The sequence below is a fragment of the Olea europaea genome, unplaced genomic scaffold (genome assembly GCF_002742605.1).
Source record: "Olea europaea var. sylvestris unplaced genomic scaffold, O_europaea_v1 scaffold2544, whole genome shotgun sequence".
NCBI classification, from domain to species: Eukaryota; Viridiplantae; Streptophyta; class Magnoliopsida; order Lamiales; family Oleaceae; genus Olea; species Olea europaea.
In genome coordinates, this window is record NW_019243709.1 from 187,143 (window position 1) to 202,189 (window position 15,047).

Sequence of the window (15,047 nt, forward strand, 5' to 3'; positions counted from 1 at the left end):
AGAGATTCCACATAGATAACTATCTGAGCGTCAGTGGTTAATCTCTAACGTTCGGTAGTGGAATTGGTTCTTTGACTTGAGGTCATCATGGTACCTTATATGAGGACAGTCATACTTTGGCGGTGTTGGATGTTGCTCTGCAAAGGGCAGCTAATACGACATTGTTCGGGTACGTCAAGAATCGTATGAAGGTTGTGATTGACCAATAAAGGATTCATCACTCTTAGATAGTAGGAGATTATGATCTGCGTTTCATTCAATTAAGTCGATGATGAAATCCTTGGCCAATGTGTACTCATAAGTCGAAAATGAGTTTTCAACTTATATTGACTTAATAGTGGAGTGAAAGATATGATCGATAATCGAGATTGACACACTTTCGTATCTCGTAATTGATCAGATCATATTGACGAAGGGATTATAGTTTCACGGTAAACGAACGAGTTTTATTTTGTCATACCACATGACATTTTCCGTCACATGTATTGCTCTGACACATTGCTAGATGTCAATCTGGGACAGTAAGTGTAAATTGACGATAAATTAAAAGGGTGCTTTAATTTATTAATTTTGATTAGATCAAAACAATATTTCACGTTGTTAGGCATAGTGATCGGGAATCTGATGGGTCGTACCCAAAAGAGAATTGGAAGTTGCAATTTGTTAATTACTTAATTTAATAATCGTTGGATAAATTAATTAATTGGTATGGTTATTTATAGGTCTAAATTAATTAATTGGATTAATTAACTATTGGACCGGACCGGACCGGACCAGACTCTTTGGGCTTATATAAATATATGGCTAGGGTTTTCAATCTATATGTTTTTCTCATAATTATTCTTGCTAGCACAAGAGGAGAAAATCCTGGTAGCTACAATCTTGTTCTCTGTGTGGATCATCGTTGGAGATTGGACAATTGGACAGCTATGAGTGGCGAATCGAGATTGTTGGAACCAAAAGAATAGCAAAGAAGTTTGCAGATCTGAAAAATGTACAATCTTATCACAATTTCTATCTAAACACAAAGACGATTCTTGGTGGGAATTGAAATCTGTTTTAATTTTTCGCTGTGCATGTTTAGTAGATTCCCAACAATTCGTTCAACCAGAAGCGAGAACTAATGGAATCTGGATAAAATATTTTTAAATTTGAAATCGAAATCTCGTAATAATGTCACAGAACTATATATGTTTTTCAACTTGTATTTCATTCATAGATTTGTCAAATTTTTGCATTTGTTTTATATATAAATTTTCATTGAACAAAATAATATCTTTTAAATAAGAATATGTAGTTTGAATGTTTGCAATTCTTGTAATCAATTTTAGAAATTGATGGACAGAATTTGGTTTTGTAATATGTCTCCATGTTTGGGCAGTAAACATTTTGTGAAAATGACATGTTTTGTAATATTTGAACAATATTACTAACGATTACAACTTGCAGAAGATTTGTATGAAGATCAATTTGTGAAAGATATTTTAGGGGATTTTTGGGAGAAAGACGATTCATAATGGAGAAGTTTTGGGAAGAAGATGAACTGATTTTTTTTTAATTAATTTTTTGATTAATCAATAGATTCTACAAAGGCATGTTTGTTGGAGTAAATAAAATTACCTAAATTATTAACCTTTTTGATTTAGTTATCACGTTTTACTTTTTTGTTTTTACTATGATTTGCAGTATTTATTGAAAAAAAAAATGTTATAAACTACAGTCTAAATATTTATTAAAAAAAAGGTATGTGGCGTAATTACCACAATATTTTTCCATAATGGAAATATAATAGAATGGGCCTCAATCAATTAAGTACTAATTTTTTTTAAAAAAATTATATCAACTAAATCTTTGACTTTTACTTTTCGAAGCACGTGGCGACACTAGATGTTGCCACTCCACGGTGGATAGAGCCCATGTTCACCATGGACATTACATAAAAACTGATTATGTGATCAATAAAAAAAAATGGTTGGATTAGATTTTTAGGAATTTAATTAATTCAAAAGTTTAAGAAATTTTTTTATTTCTAATATTATTTCCAAAATTATGGTAAATTAATGATATGTTCTCTTTTTTATTACTACTAGTTAATCCACATGAATAGCATGTGTAGTGATTTGGTTTTGTGGGATTTCATTGGAATATCTTCGAACATCTTTTCTATCCGAACAAGTTGTGGAGTCCATTATAATTTGGGTTCTCTCAAAGACATCAAATGAAGGCTTTAAACTCTAAAGACATCAGGCAAAGAATTGAAATATATTTTCAATAAATTTGATAAGGCAAATGGTAGGAACAAAAAGTTAGCAGAACATACGACTCCTTTTATTTCTCTGACTTTAATCAAATTCCTGATAAGGCCATGTACGTCACAATAAGTTGAAAAGTTAACATCTCATCTATCTATTTTGCTAGGATTTACAAATTTCTGTCGAACGATATAAAGTTGTTTAAAGTGATAAGATTTATAATGAATTGCATGTGAATTTACATTTAAAGTCAAATCAACACAAGGCGAATATTGTCAGTAAAGTTCAACCTTACATTTCGAACATATATATTATCTCCATTTCCAGCTTTGTACTACAATTTGATAGTTAAAGGTTAGTTGAAGTGTTAAAGATCAGTAGAAGCCTTTTCATCAACATCAACAAAACAATATTTAGCAAGGGGACGTGAACTATGTGTTAATAAAGCATCTATTTTTCCATGTAGAAAGTTTAGACCATAAGTTATAACACATCATAAGCAATTGAAGTGGAAAATGACGAATTACATAATATCTTGAAAAATACCTCAGAATCTGGCATATTAAACCCGATCAGCAAGAGTTCGGAAACAATAAAGAGAAAGAGGATCCACATCTGCTTCACAATTTTCTTTACTTTCTTCTCTTGGTCCTATTTAATTAAATACTAAGTATTAAAATTATGGGATGAACAAAGGCATAAAATCAACTCTCTATTGAAGAACTGGATCTTGAAAAGAAATCAAGTGATATAAAATCATATTTGAGATAATTATCAGATAAGTAATAACAACTCACACATAGTCGAACTTACATACACCTCCAATCATGTTTCTTATACATTTAGATTACAATAAACACAAAAGCTTCACAACAAGCATATGTTAAACTTACTTGCATAAGACCAATTTGCCTTAGAGCATAATTTACCATAAAAGACCAAATGCCATTGCCAAAATAGTTTCCTCTTTCCACGCATTTAAAAATCATTAAGGGTCCATTTGATTGTAAGAATGAAATTTGGATGGAAAGAAAACGAAATTCAGTGAATTAAATTGCCTATAAATTGTTTTACTGAAAATTGTCAATTAAATGTCTTTGATTGGTATACTTTTTCGTTTAAAAAATGTTGAAATTTTGAATTTTTTGATATTTGTTTGACTTTATTTTTCAAGAAAATTGTCAATTAAAGAGATAGAATTTATTTCCATCGTAAAAATTAAAAAAAAAAAAAAAAAACACTTTCTCACGAAAACCAGAGGAAAACATTTTCCTTAAAAACCAAGAATTTGGGTCATGTGAGGGGTAGGGTGGAAAATGAATTCCATTGAAATTTTTCTCTATCAAACAACACATTTGGTTTCCCATTTTCCATAGAAAATGCTTGTATCAAATTGGCCCTAATATACAGATGTCCATGAGAGAAAGGTGCACTTAAGTAGACAGTTGTAAGACTCCTTCAAAATTCATTTAAAAGAAAAAACGAGGTGCCAAAACCATCCAATTATTCTTCATGAGAACTAATAATACAATCAACATGATCATTAAACCCTAGAAACATCAGAGAACTTAACACATATTCAGCAAATGAAATTTTCAAAAATGCTATTCTTTTTTCAATTCGTTGTCGAACTGCTAACGAAAAAATCCGAAGCCCACCTCACCACCTCTTTTCCAAAACTCTAACGGACACCTACAAGAGTTGAAAAAATGGATAATTACAAATAAACTTGAAAGAGAAGTGGGGTAAAATTGGAAGTGGATAGTTCAAAGTGACGTGGGAGTTTATAAATGTGTCTGAGACAGAGACAGAGACAGAGAAACATGGACATGGGAAGTAGCAAAAGATTTTATGTGAATGTTCCGGAAACCCAAACAAAAGGAAAACTTACCCAGCACATTTCCAAATAGCTCAGCTAACACACTCCAAGACGGTATGGCTTAGATGGCCAATCGGCTTATGAACAATATAGAATCGAGACTCATACAAGCCATAAAATGTATGATGCTAAACATCACCTCAAATACTATAGCTATAACATTTGACAATCATTTTAGGCAACATGTTATGTAAGGGGGTATTAGAGTCCTTTAATTAATAGTTACGTTATAAAAAAGTAGTCTTGTGTAGCATTTACCAAACGAGGTCTAGACAGCAAATTTAAAAAATGACTTTAGCAAATTTAAAAAAATGACTTTCACTTGTATTAGAACTCTACTCTATCTATTAGGAAAATACAAATAAAAATTAAAGCAATATCTACAAGGGAGGCAACCATGACGCCTCAATTTTATTCTAAAGTACTATATATTTAGGAGTCAATAGAGAATAAATTTAACTAAGAATTATGGGCACATACCTACAAAGTAAATGGTACAAAAAAAAAGTCGTGTTCAACTAATAAATATCATATTATTCAAATGCAATCATCTTGAAAAATTATTTTATTTTATCTTTTTTTTTTCCTAAATTCAACATTATAGTCATATTGGATGTACCATCATACATCACTTAATTATTTGTGAACTAATGATCCTGGCAATCCATAGAATAATATTTTCCAATTTTGTAGCATAGGAGTTTAGTCCACAGAGAAAATCTTCTATCAATCGCGACCCACACTATGCTAATCATAACAAATGTTCTCCAATAAATGCACAGAATCATGTATATAATACTTAATAGCAACGTGCTGATATTAAACATGATAGACTCGATCGCATATAAAAGATCAACCTATTTTAATGCATGTCTTAATTAATACTATTCTTGTGAGAGGTTAATGTTCATTTCAATGTGAATTATGTCTTCGAGAGACAAACTCAATAGGTATGATTAAATGTTATAAAACAGAGACTGTGGCGAATTAAATAGCATAATAGTTATGTGATAAAATATGAGTCCATAAAATATTTATAAAGGTTTGCCCGTTAAATTTGATTTGAAAGTGAAACTCTTTCTGTTAGTGTTCTTTGTCATGAAATATGAATTTGACGGTCTTACGTTGTTTTTTTAGTTGATGCCAGTCAATGTGTTCAACTCTAGCACTAGTTTCTGCAAATTCTAGATTAAAAATTTATCTAATTCAAATGATAATTATATTTTTCCTTTCATATTTCCCAATTTTGATCATGGCATCATATTATTGTTTAAACTCTGTAAATCCATACTTTAATACTGTCAAACGGCAACACGCTAAAAGGAAATAATAACAAAAGTTGAAGAAGAAGAAGAAGAAGAAGAAGAAGAAGAAGAAGAAGAAGAAGAAGAAGAAGAAGAAGAAGCAAGACCTCGTAAAGGACAAATTGGGGATTTCATAACAAGGTTGTGCGAACCATCATCTTCTTCCATCTACACTGCCCCCTGGCCCAATCCCATTGAATAATGCATACCATAGAATAATGCATTGATGTGCATCATCTAGTATGAAAAAGAAGTAGATCCTTAAAGTTGACAATTTTGATGGATGTACAGGACCTTTCCTATAGATTTTTTACAGATCCCTCACATGAGGTAAGTCACACCTCATTAAAAAATGACCCCAAAAATCCCCACTCCACCCATGTATGTGTCTGTTCGATAGAGAACCCTGAAACCCCTACCTGGTTCTCCAGCATAACTCTAAAGTTGAAGCTATATGCGAAACACGATTTTCGAAAATTATATCCTCCGCCAATTTTTAGGGATATGCAAGCATATAGATGAATGAGAATTGTAAGAATTCAATTTGTCTTATTGGACAATATCTCACGAATCTGATTCAATTGGAGAATTTAGTGTGATAATTACCATGTATTGCAATTAGAAAACTTCATACTGTTTCTCTGACTCGATAAACAAAGTATTTACCTCGAATCATTTTATTAGTTACAAAATTCTTGAACTAAAAGTATTCACCTAAAATCAATAAATTCTATATTTTTATTGTTAAATTTTTCTAGGAGATTGGGATTATAGAACTGCAAGTAGTGTCATATCAAAAAATGAGAATCCAAAACCAACTAGAACCAACAACGTACAAGGTGCAACAGAGCTTTAACTTATTATTTATTCACAACCCACTGAGTTCTTGCCATTGGATGTACTAGGAAATTTAAAGTCTTCGCCTAATTTGATTTTAGATAAGTATCCATGAATAGAAAAAAAAATAAAAAATCAATTGACGATAGAGTTGGAAAAAGATGATGTTGGAATGAGTTGGGTGGGGATGCATAGGGGAGAATAAGAATATAATAAGAATATTATATTATTTTTTATTTTCTTCTTTGGATAAAATGGTCATTTTATTCAAAACATGACTTTTTTAACAGTCAATTTGACATTCAAAAAGAACCTGTGGTGCAGATGTTTGAAATTTTAGAACTAATTGCTAGAAATCAAAGACTTGAGATCCAATCATCACAACCTTCAAACATTTGGAATGCCAGATGCAATTTTTCTTATTATTTGAGGACAAGTATCGTCACATACTAAAAGACTTAAAACTCAAATGAGCAAATAGTTTTTGTTTGTCCGATTCCAAAGGCATACTTTACTTAATGGCCAACTTCTCTTCATCACTTTCTAAGTAGGAATTTAACGTGTGAATGGACTTAAAAGTTATGTCCATTGATATAGGGTTATAGAATTAACAATAGAATATGCAAAAAAATACGTAAGTGTACGTTATATAGAAGCAACATGTAGTACACATATAAATGAAATATATTGTACTAAACATTTTTGCATCATTCGACACACAATTTGTTAAATAACTACAAAAAATTTGTTACATATTTTTCTCTCTCGATCCAATCCAATCCTACACAACCTGTTGTAACTAAGTCTTGCCCAATCATTTATAAAACATTAAAGCTTGTTTGAATCCTATTTTTGGCTAAGAATGCATTTTTCGTTTTCTTTTGATTTTTTAAATAATGAGTAGTTGCACATTTCTTTGGGGTTAGAAATTATTAATAGATTTCAATTAGGAATATACAGTTTGAAGAACCCGAGTAAACCTGTATCCAATATCGAATAAGACTCAACTCATAGATTCGAACTACTTCATTTACTTGGGTCCAATGAAGAACGAGGAAACTCAAATAAAAAATAAAGTAAGTTTGAAATTAAAAAATAATAATAATAATTTGAATAACTCAAATTACTGTAAATGAATCTAATTTATTTCCAAACAAACCCCCAAAGAATAGATAAACACATTTCCACGTGTATACCTATCGTCCCCAAAACACAAAAATCTCAACTCCTTTCAGCCCTATTATTCGCCATTATCCACACCATACATCACAAACCCACAGTCCAGAAAATTACATTAATTATCGAATGTAGTAATGCAGATTAGGACTTTTCCACTCTCAGTTCCTCACTATCGCCACAAATTTCCAGTACCACGTGCCAATGAATAATTCTTCTGGTTATTAATTTACCAGTTTCTTCAGTTTCCATTGTCCCTTTCTAAAAGCTCTATCTTTGGTGTTTATTCACTGTTTGCTTCTACGGAAATTAGGAAAATGGCTTTGCCTCAACTATTGCCTTCTTCTTCTTCGAGAATTTCCCATAAATCTCTCTTAAATCCGTATAATTACCACTTAAACCAAAGCCCAGATACATTTTTTACTACTACTCAGTCATTCTCTCATCGCCGCCGTCAACGGCGGAAACCCAACTCACTTCGCTGCTCAGCTTCCTCATTTTCCGAAAAACACCACACCAACTCCCCGAAATCCGATGATGTCGTGGAGTTGCCGCTGTTTCCCCTGCCACTTGTTCTTTTTCCGGGGGCTATACTCCCTTTACAGATTTTCGAGTTCCGGTACCGCATAATGATGCACACCCTTCTCCAGACTGATCTCCGGTTCGGAGTAATCTACACTGACTCTACTACTGGCACGGCGGAAGTGGGCTGCGTGGGGGAGGTTATTAAGCACGAGCGCCTTGTGGATGATAGATTCTTTTTAATATGTAAAGGGCAGGAGCGTTTCCGTGTTTCCAAATTTGTGCGAACCAAGCCTTATTTAGTGGCGGAGGTGGTTTGGCTTGAGGACCGCCCCTCGGGGAATGGCGAAGTGGAGGACTTAGATTCCTTGGCGAATGAGGCGGAAATGTACATGAAGGATGTGATTAGATTATCCAATAGGTTGAATGGGAAGCCTGAAAAGGAGGTTCAGGATTTGCGGAGGAATCTTTTCCCTACTCCATTTTCGTTCTTTGTGGGGAGTACTTTCGAGGGAGCACCCAGAGAGCAGCAGGCATTGCTGGAGTTGGAGGATACTACGACGAGGTTGAAGAGGGAGAAGGAGACACTGAGAAATACGCTAAATTACTTGACAGCTGCCTCTGCTGTTAAGGACGTATTTCCTTCATCGTAAGATGATGGATGTGGGGATGAAATGATAGGTATTATTATTTGATTAAGGAACTGTGTAACTTGTGATATTTATGCTACGAGTTAATGGTTTTCATCAATTTGTGTAAATTTTGATGCCTGATAGATTAATTCGACCTTATTTACTGATGATTTTGCATTATTTGGGAATCATGTTATCTATTTATTGAAGCTGCGATGAGCAGGAAGGGATTTAATTATTTAATCGGGGATATGATTTGGCATATTGTGAAGTTGGGATCTTTAGAAAAAGAATTGCAGTTTTGCATATGGATGGTTTCTGTTTTTTGTTATATTTATATGTATCTGTGTTGCTATATTGACTTGCACATATAATCTGATAGAATGGAGGTGTGGACTGACTGACATTATGTGTTTTTCTTTCTTGTTCAGACTTTTGAAATTTGTAGTTACGGTGTTGTATATGCATACATTTCGACTCAACCAGGTTCTTAACTGGAGAATGCAGAGACCAGAAGCATGAAGCACGTTAAATGTAGTTTCCTTTTTCAGTTCTTTGATATTCATATCTTGTAGAACAGTAGAAGAATTAAAATGGGAGATGGATATGGATTTGAATTTGAATTTATGAAAGAAGAATATCTTCTGCATTTAGGAACATCAAGTTATACAATCAATCCTCCTGTTAGTTACCATAGGATAATGCTTTGCAATACAATCGAAACCATGGGTTTATTTAAAACACTTGTTTGGCATATGAGCTTCTACAATATGATGGCCATGATTTGGGCAGCTCTTTCTTGGAAATTATGGAGTTCTTCATTTTGGAGGTTTCTCTATTTTATTTGCATGGAGATTAAAAAAAGTGTTGCCTTGGTAGCGGAAATTGTGGGTTAATTTGTTATTTGGACAAGTTAAAGTAACGCATTTCTACGTTACTTGGTCGAGCTACAATAACCATTGCGGAGTTCATTTTCCATTCGCTGAAGTTAGCTATTATTTGTAATGCAGCTATTTACATGCTGATGCTTTAGCTTCTTCTTTTACTTCAACAAGATCAGAGATATCCCTTCAGCTCAAATTTGAAAACGTATGTTGGGGATTATATTTTCGCCTAATTGAAGGTTGGTTAGGTGACCTAACATGATTTCTATCTATACCGCTGTATCCTTCAACTAAGGTATTTAACGATTGCATGAATATGAGGCTCTGAAACCTGTTGCTACCTTTCATTGCCAATCAAACACTTTGCTTGTGTTGGGGTTCCTCAATTACTATTAAACTTTTATAGATTCATTTCTTTTATTCTTATTCACTTGAATTGGTTTCTGTTACACCTTTTATGAATAGCTGATTGTTCGCCTAATGAATCTGAAGATAAGAATTCTGTGTTCTTACATATAAATCACATGGATATGTGAACGAGAGGTTTGTTTTTGAACCTAGAGAATCCATTATTACTCATCTTAAAAAATGGTTTGCATTCAGTAGTTATATACCCAGTCTTTGGTTAACTGCAGTAAAAGGCTCTAAAGATGGTTAACAAACTTATGAACTGCAGAAAAATGCTCTAAATGTGGGTAACAAGCACCTGTAAAATGACCATCTTCTTAACTTACCAATCTTTGAACTGTGCTGTAAAATTTCATAGTTGATTTATTTTGGGCACCAGTTTTTCTCAACAAGGTTTTGGTTTGCTCTTAACTCTCCCTGGCTGCAGGGAAGAGTTTTTTGGTTACATTACCTGTCGTGTCTGGAGACACTGCTGTAGAATGATTGATGTAACTTGTAAAGTATAATCAACAATTTCACCAATGATGAGAAAATACTTAAATTTTACGAGCAAAACTACAATGCCTGGTCCAAGTTTATTCTATCTTTAGAACCAAAATATTCAAATTTCAAACTGATTTATTCAAATACACAAGAATAATGTAAGATCGCACTGATTACTCTAATACAATGGCAGTATGCTAAAATACTACAATAATCAGGATATGCTGCTGTAAAATATGACTGCAGCACAAATAACTTCGTCTAACTCAATCATCAAAAGGAGAAATCTGATCATCTAACTCGTAGAACGGTTCTTCCCAAATTGCTTTGCTATTGTGGCATTGCCAATTTGCTGCAATCATAATGAATTAAAATGTCAAATATGGTAAAGCAAGATGCAAAAATGCAACTTCTATGAAATTAGCCCACTAGAATTACTTCTCCACGAGAATCCTGTGGACACGAGATAATAAACAAAAAGAGTTGAACCAAACCTTGAGGCACAGATTCCTTTTTGTGTCGCATATTGGATAATCGTGTGGGCAACAGTGAATCCGGTCCTTACAACACACTGCAGATTCTGCCCCACAACATTTCCATTTCAAGCATAATCCTAGAATGCGTCGAGCGCAGCAGCAGGTTTCACCACTGGAGCAGTAAGTGAAAAGGTTACATCTGGTAGGCGTAGGGGAAGGAGAGGGTGGAGGATTTGGGCTCGTCTTGACAGGGTACGAAGCTAGCGTGTTAACCCCACAAACGCCTTCTGGATTGCCATTATTTCGTAGCATATGCATATACCCGTCCATTCCCCAGGATTTTCCCCAAGAATTCTTCACAATCCAATAATCCTTTCCGTCTTTTGAATCGTAACCCACAATCAGTACTGCATGATCCAAAGAAGTCGAGCATGGCCCCGTGAATATGCCCTGCATTCAATCATGGATAGATTTTATTTGCCTCTTAGAAATACACAATTATGGTGCAAGCTTTGATCAGCACTTACCGTGGAGTACAGCTGAAACGATCTGTCGCTCCCACATATACCAACGCTAATGGGCTGAGTTGCTACAGCTTGTAGTAGCCGTTTCTCATCTTTGTCAGGGATGTCAACATAACTATCGATGGTCACAACACGTCTTTTGAGCTGCAAGGTAGATCGATAGGCGAGCATGTTAATGATGAAGACCCAATCTCAATCTCAAAAGCAGTAGAAAATCAAGCTGAAATCACATGCAAAGCTAACACTTAGATTTATGGTGCTTCACTCTCAATGGGGGAACTACCACCACTTTATACTCAAGGTTTTCACTAAAACCGAAAAGTATAAAACAGAGAACTCACGACTCACGACTCTTTTATCTTCTCTCTCTCACAGAAACGTCTCTCTCTGCTACGTTCTTTTATATAATCCAACATAGTAAAGCAGCAAATATCCATAGCAGCATAGGAAACTCCACAATCTGGCTTTATAGCACAAATCAAAGACAAGAAAACAATCTACTTAATAAATTCAAAAAACAACTCGCAGGCTCAGAGAATTGGGCCCTTCTGGGGAGGGTGTTGGTGAGGAGGGATTACTACAAGAGTTACATACTTTCTTTTTGTTGCAAGTTTTTTCTCGGCCTTGATAGGGATAATCCTTCTCTGTGTCAATCCCGTGATTTTTTATAACGAATTCATATGCATAATCCATGAGCCCACCTCCGCAACCATCATTATAAGATTTGTCACAATCAATTAACTCTTGCTCAGACAGGCTGATGAGTGATCCTGTCTTTATCTTGTTTATGCCTTCCAGTGCCCCAGTAGCAGAGAATGACCAGCATGCACCTTGAAAAAAGAAAAAACGACAGAAAATATTATTTTCTTTTCTCTCTATTTTGCAGCAACATAAATTCGTCATGATAGAGATCAGTGCAATATATGATTGATGGAAGCTACTGAACAGGATATGCCAAAATAGTTCAACTAGATCAGTGGTCGACTACAAACAACATTCCTTGAACGATTCGAACTATCATTGAAAATTTTGAGAGGATTGGAAGCAGAATACGAATGGATCTAGATGTCCTTTAACACATTACTGGAACATAAATGGAATTTTGATCATTCACTTGAAAATGCAGGAGTAAGAATGTCCGAGAAAAGGAAAATGAACAACTAGCCTCAAACAAGGAATATCAGATATGAAGTTTTATAGTAAATTCAATGAGTTTTTAGGCTTCATCCCGAGCGTAGTTGGGGGTTTAACAATATCACCTATCAGTATATTGATAATCGACAGAATTACAAGTTAATGATTCAATAACTTGGAAAAAACTAGTCTTTGTATGGCAGAATTCTAATTATACTCTACGGAGGATAAATAAATATTTACTCAAAAAATCAATGAATAGAAAATACTGCATACCACAACTTCCTTGATCTTTGACTCCAGTGACAGCTCCTTTCTTCCTCCAATCCAGTGATGAAGGAATATCAGATTCCCTAACAAGATTCAACCCTTCGACTGGACTTGACCCGCGATTCAATCGGATTATTAAATCGTCTGGTGAAGGTGAGAGTCCCAAGTACTTGGCCTTGAACTCATGCTGAGTGAGATCAGCATAGGCATTAAGAGAGAGTGAGTAAGAAAAATTACCCAAACTATTGTGATGGGAAACGTATGCATAGTTTTCTTCAAACACCTTGAGTCTGTACTCTTTTTCTTGAACAGAATTGTATGTTTTGCCATACTGTTGGCACCAACTGTTGAAAAGATCAGAAATTGAAGAAGATTTACAGGTAGGCACGTAAAAGAATAGAAGAACAAGATAACCAAACGGCCATAACCAATGCATTTTAGATAGGGAAATGTTTGAATGTATTCTTTTTCTTGATTTTTTGGATAAGAATTGGATTTGATTCTCCTAGAAAAGTGGTGAGCCAAGGGGATCGAGAAAAGTGGGCTTTGTCGATTGGAGCTTGTCTAAAGGGAAATTGAACTCCAAAGTTTGCTGTACGAAGGAAAACCAATTATGAATGTACAGCAAACTGGCCAAGAAGAGGTAGAGAAGTGGGATTATGATTCTTCGTGGGTATTCTTCTTTGAGATGGGTTGATTGACTGTCACTTATTGACTTCCCCTAATCTAATTGAAGTTTTGCGATTCCAATATCAATTTCTAGCAGGTGCGATTTCAAGATGCAATAAAAAATCTTGGTTTCTTGCTAATCACTTTCTCGTGAAAAATATCGTTTGGGTGATCGTATCGTCATTGTCACCCGAGTAAATTTATTTATTTATAGTTAAACATCTTATAAATTATATATTTGTTTTTTCAAGATAGCTTCGTTTTTTATCCAATTTTTTTCGTGATACTTTTTGAAAGATGTACAGTAGCTTCATCATTATAGAGTTATTTGACACTGATTTTTTAAAAATTATTTTTTACAAAATCATTCTGAACTTATTTTATTTAAACTCATAATTTTTATTTATTTTTAACCGCATATTCCAAAAAAAAAAAAAATTAAGAAACGAGATTAAAAAAAAAACAGTTCATTTCTTAAAAATTAATTATTGCATAGCTGCAAATAAATCTTTATTACTTCACATTTACCTATGTAGTTCATATCATGTGCCCAGAGGAAAACCCTCAAATGGCAATTTTTTAGTTGTTATTTCGAAACATGAATTGACTCATAAGGTATTTTATTACCATCATTTCTAACTTCGTGTCTCGATTTCATTTATTAAGTGCTTTTTTATTAAAAAGTAGGTAAAATTTCATTTTTAATTACACATAATTTCATCCACAATTTTTATCTACTTTTAAACACAAATTTCATGAGGGTTACCAACTTTTATTAAGCCCTTGTTTGATCTTCATTATTTTAAAAATACATTTTTCTTTATATTTTTTTCAATCACACATTTTTTAATAAAATAATATTATATGCAAATTCAAAAATTTTCTATTTTTTACCATACATTCTACATCAATCTGCTACTTAAAAATGCATTTTTAATATAAAACGGGGCTCAAACAATATATATAAGAGTTTGTTTGATCCCCATTAAAGGTAAAGAATGTATTTTAGAATAATAGATTGATAGAGAATTTAGGGTTAAAAAAAATAAAATTGTTTGCATGTAATATTTTTTTATTGAAAAATGTGTGGTGAAAGAAAATTGTATCTTGGAAATAATGTGGATCAAACATGAACTAATTTGCAAAAAAATCTACATCGACAAGCACTAATTATTTATTTGGGAGATATTATTTGAAGTAAAAAATAATTTTCTAAAGAATATATGATTAAAAAGTAAAGAAAAGTTAAAGTACATATACAAAATTATTTTATTGGAAGAATGTGTAAAACAAAAATGACTACAATGAAAAATAATTTTCAAATAAGTTGTGTGAAATAAACTCATAGTCATACAATACACATAATTTTTGTCACACATAAGTCATATATAAATTGTTGTACGCAAATATTGCTTTGGCGTTGATGTAGGATATGCAATGAAATTTATATTGGTAACCTTTGAACTCTTAAGAAAGCCAAGCAAGTAAATCGTACTATGGGCTTTTAGCAAATTTATTTGACGAGTCGATCTGAAATTCTTTTCAACAAGTTGAGGTATCACCGTGTCCCTAATGAGTGCGACACTCATGAAGTTTG

At 33.4% G+C, this 15,047-nt stretch overlaps 2 protein-coding genes across 3 annotated transcripts; one reads left to right on the forward strand and one right to left on the reverse strand.

Moving 5' to 3' along the window:
- Positions 1-7,498: 7,498 nt before the first annotated feature.
- On the forward strand, positions 7,499-9,847 carry LOC111382651 (lon protease 2-like). Of its 2 annotated transcripts, none has more exons than XM_023006680.1 (2): positions 7,499-8,651; positions 9,613-9,847. In XM_023006680.1, the coding sequence occupies exon 1, from the start codon at positions 7,766-7,768 to the stop codon at positions 8,621-8,623; it is 858 nt and encodes a 285-aa protein (XP_022862448.1). In that variant the 5' UTR covers positions 7,499-7,765; the 3' UTR covers positions 8,624-8,651; positions 9,613-9,847. The 2 variants fall into 2 exon arrangements, with proteins under 2 accessions (XP_022862448.1, XP_022862449.1); XM_023006681.1 differs by lacking the exon at positions 9,613-9,847 and adding an exon at positions 9,034-9,278.
- A 569-nt stretch (positions 9,848-10,416) lies between these two features.
- Positions 10,417-13,503, reverse strand: LOC111382648 (zingipain-2). Its single transcript, XM_023006672.1, has 5 exons — positions 12,788-13,503; positions 11,972-12,207; positions 11,381-11,521; positions 10,872-11,303; positions 10,417-10,729 (listed from the first exon to the last, which is right to left on the reverse strand). The coding sequence occupies exons 1-5, from the start codon at positions 13,215-13,217 to the stop codon at positions 10,673-10,675; spliced, it is 1,296 nt and encodes a 431-aa protein (XP_022862440.1). The 5' UTR covers positions 13,218-13,503; the 3' UTR covers positions 10,417-10,672.
- Between the last annotated feature and the right edge of the window lie 1,544 nt (positions 13,504-15,047).

Excerpts from the sequence above, each read along its gene's own strand:
- LOC111382651 (XM_023006680.1), top strand. The coding sequence starts at position 7,766 with ATGGCTTTGCCTCAACTATTGCCTTCTTCTTCTTCGAGAATTTCCCAT.
- LOC111382648 (XM_023006672.1), bottom strand. The coding sequence starts at position 13,217 with ATGCATTGGTTATGGCCGTTTGGTTATCTTGTTCTTCTATTCTTTTAC. Across the intron at positions 12,208-12,787 it reads CAAAGATCAAGGAAGTTGTG|GTGCATGCTGGTCATTCTCT; the intron begins GTATGCAGTATT and ends TCTTTTTTCAAG. Across the intron at positions 11,522-11,971 it reads AAACTTGCAACAAAAAGAAA|CTCAAAAGACGTGTTGTGAC; the intron begins GTATGTAACTCT and ends TCTACCTTGCAG.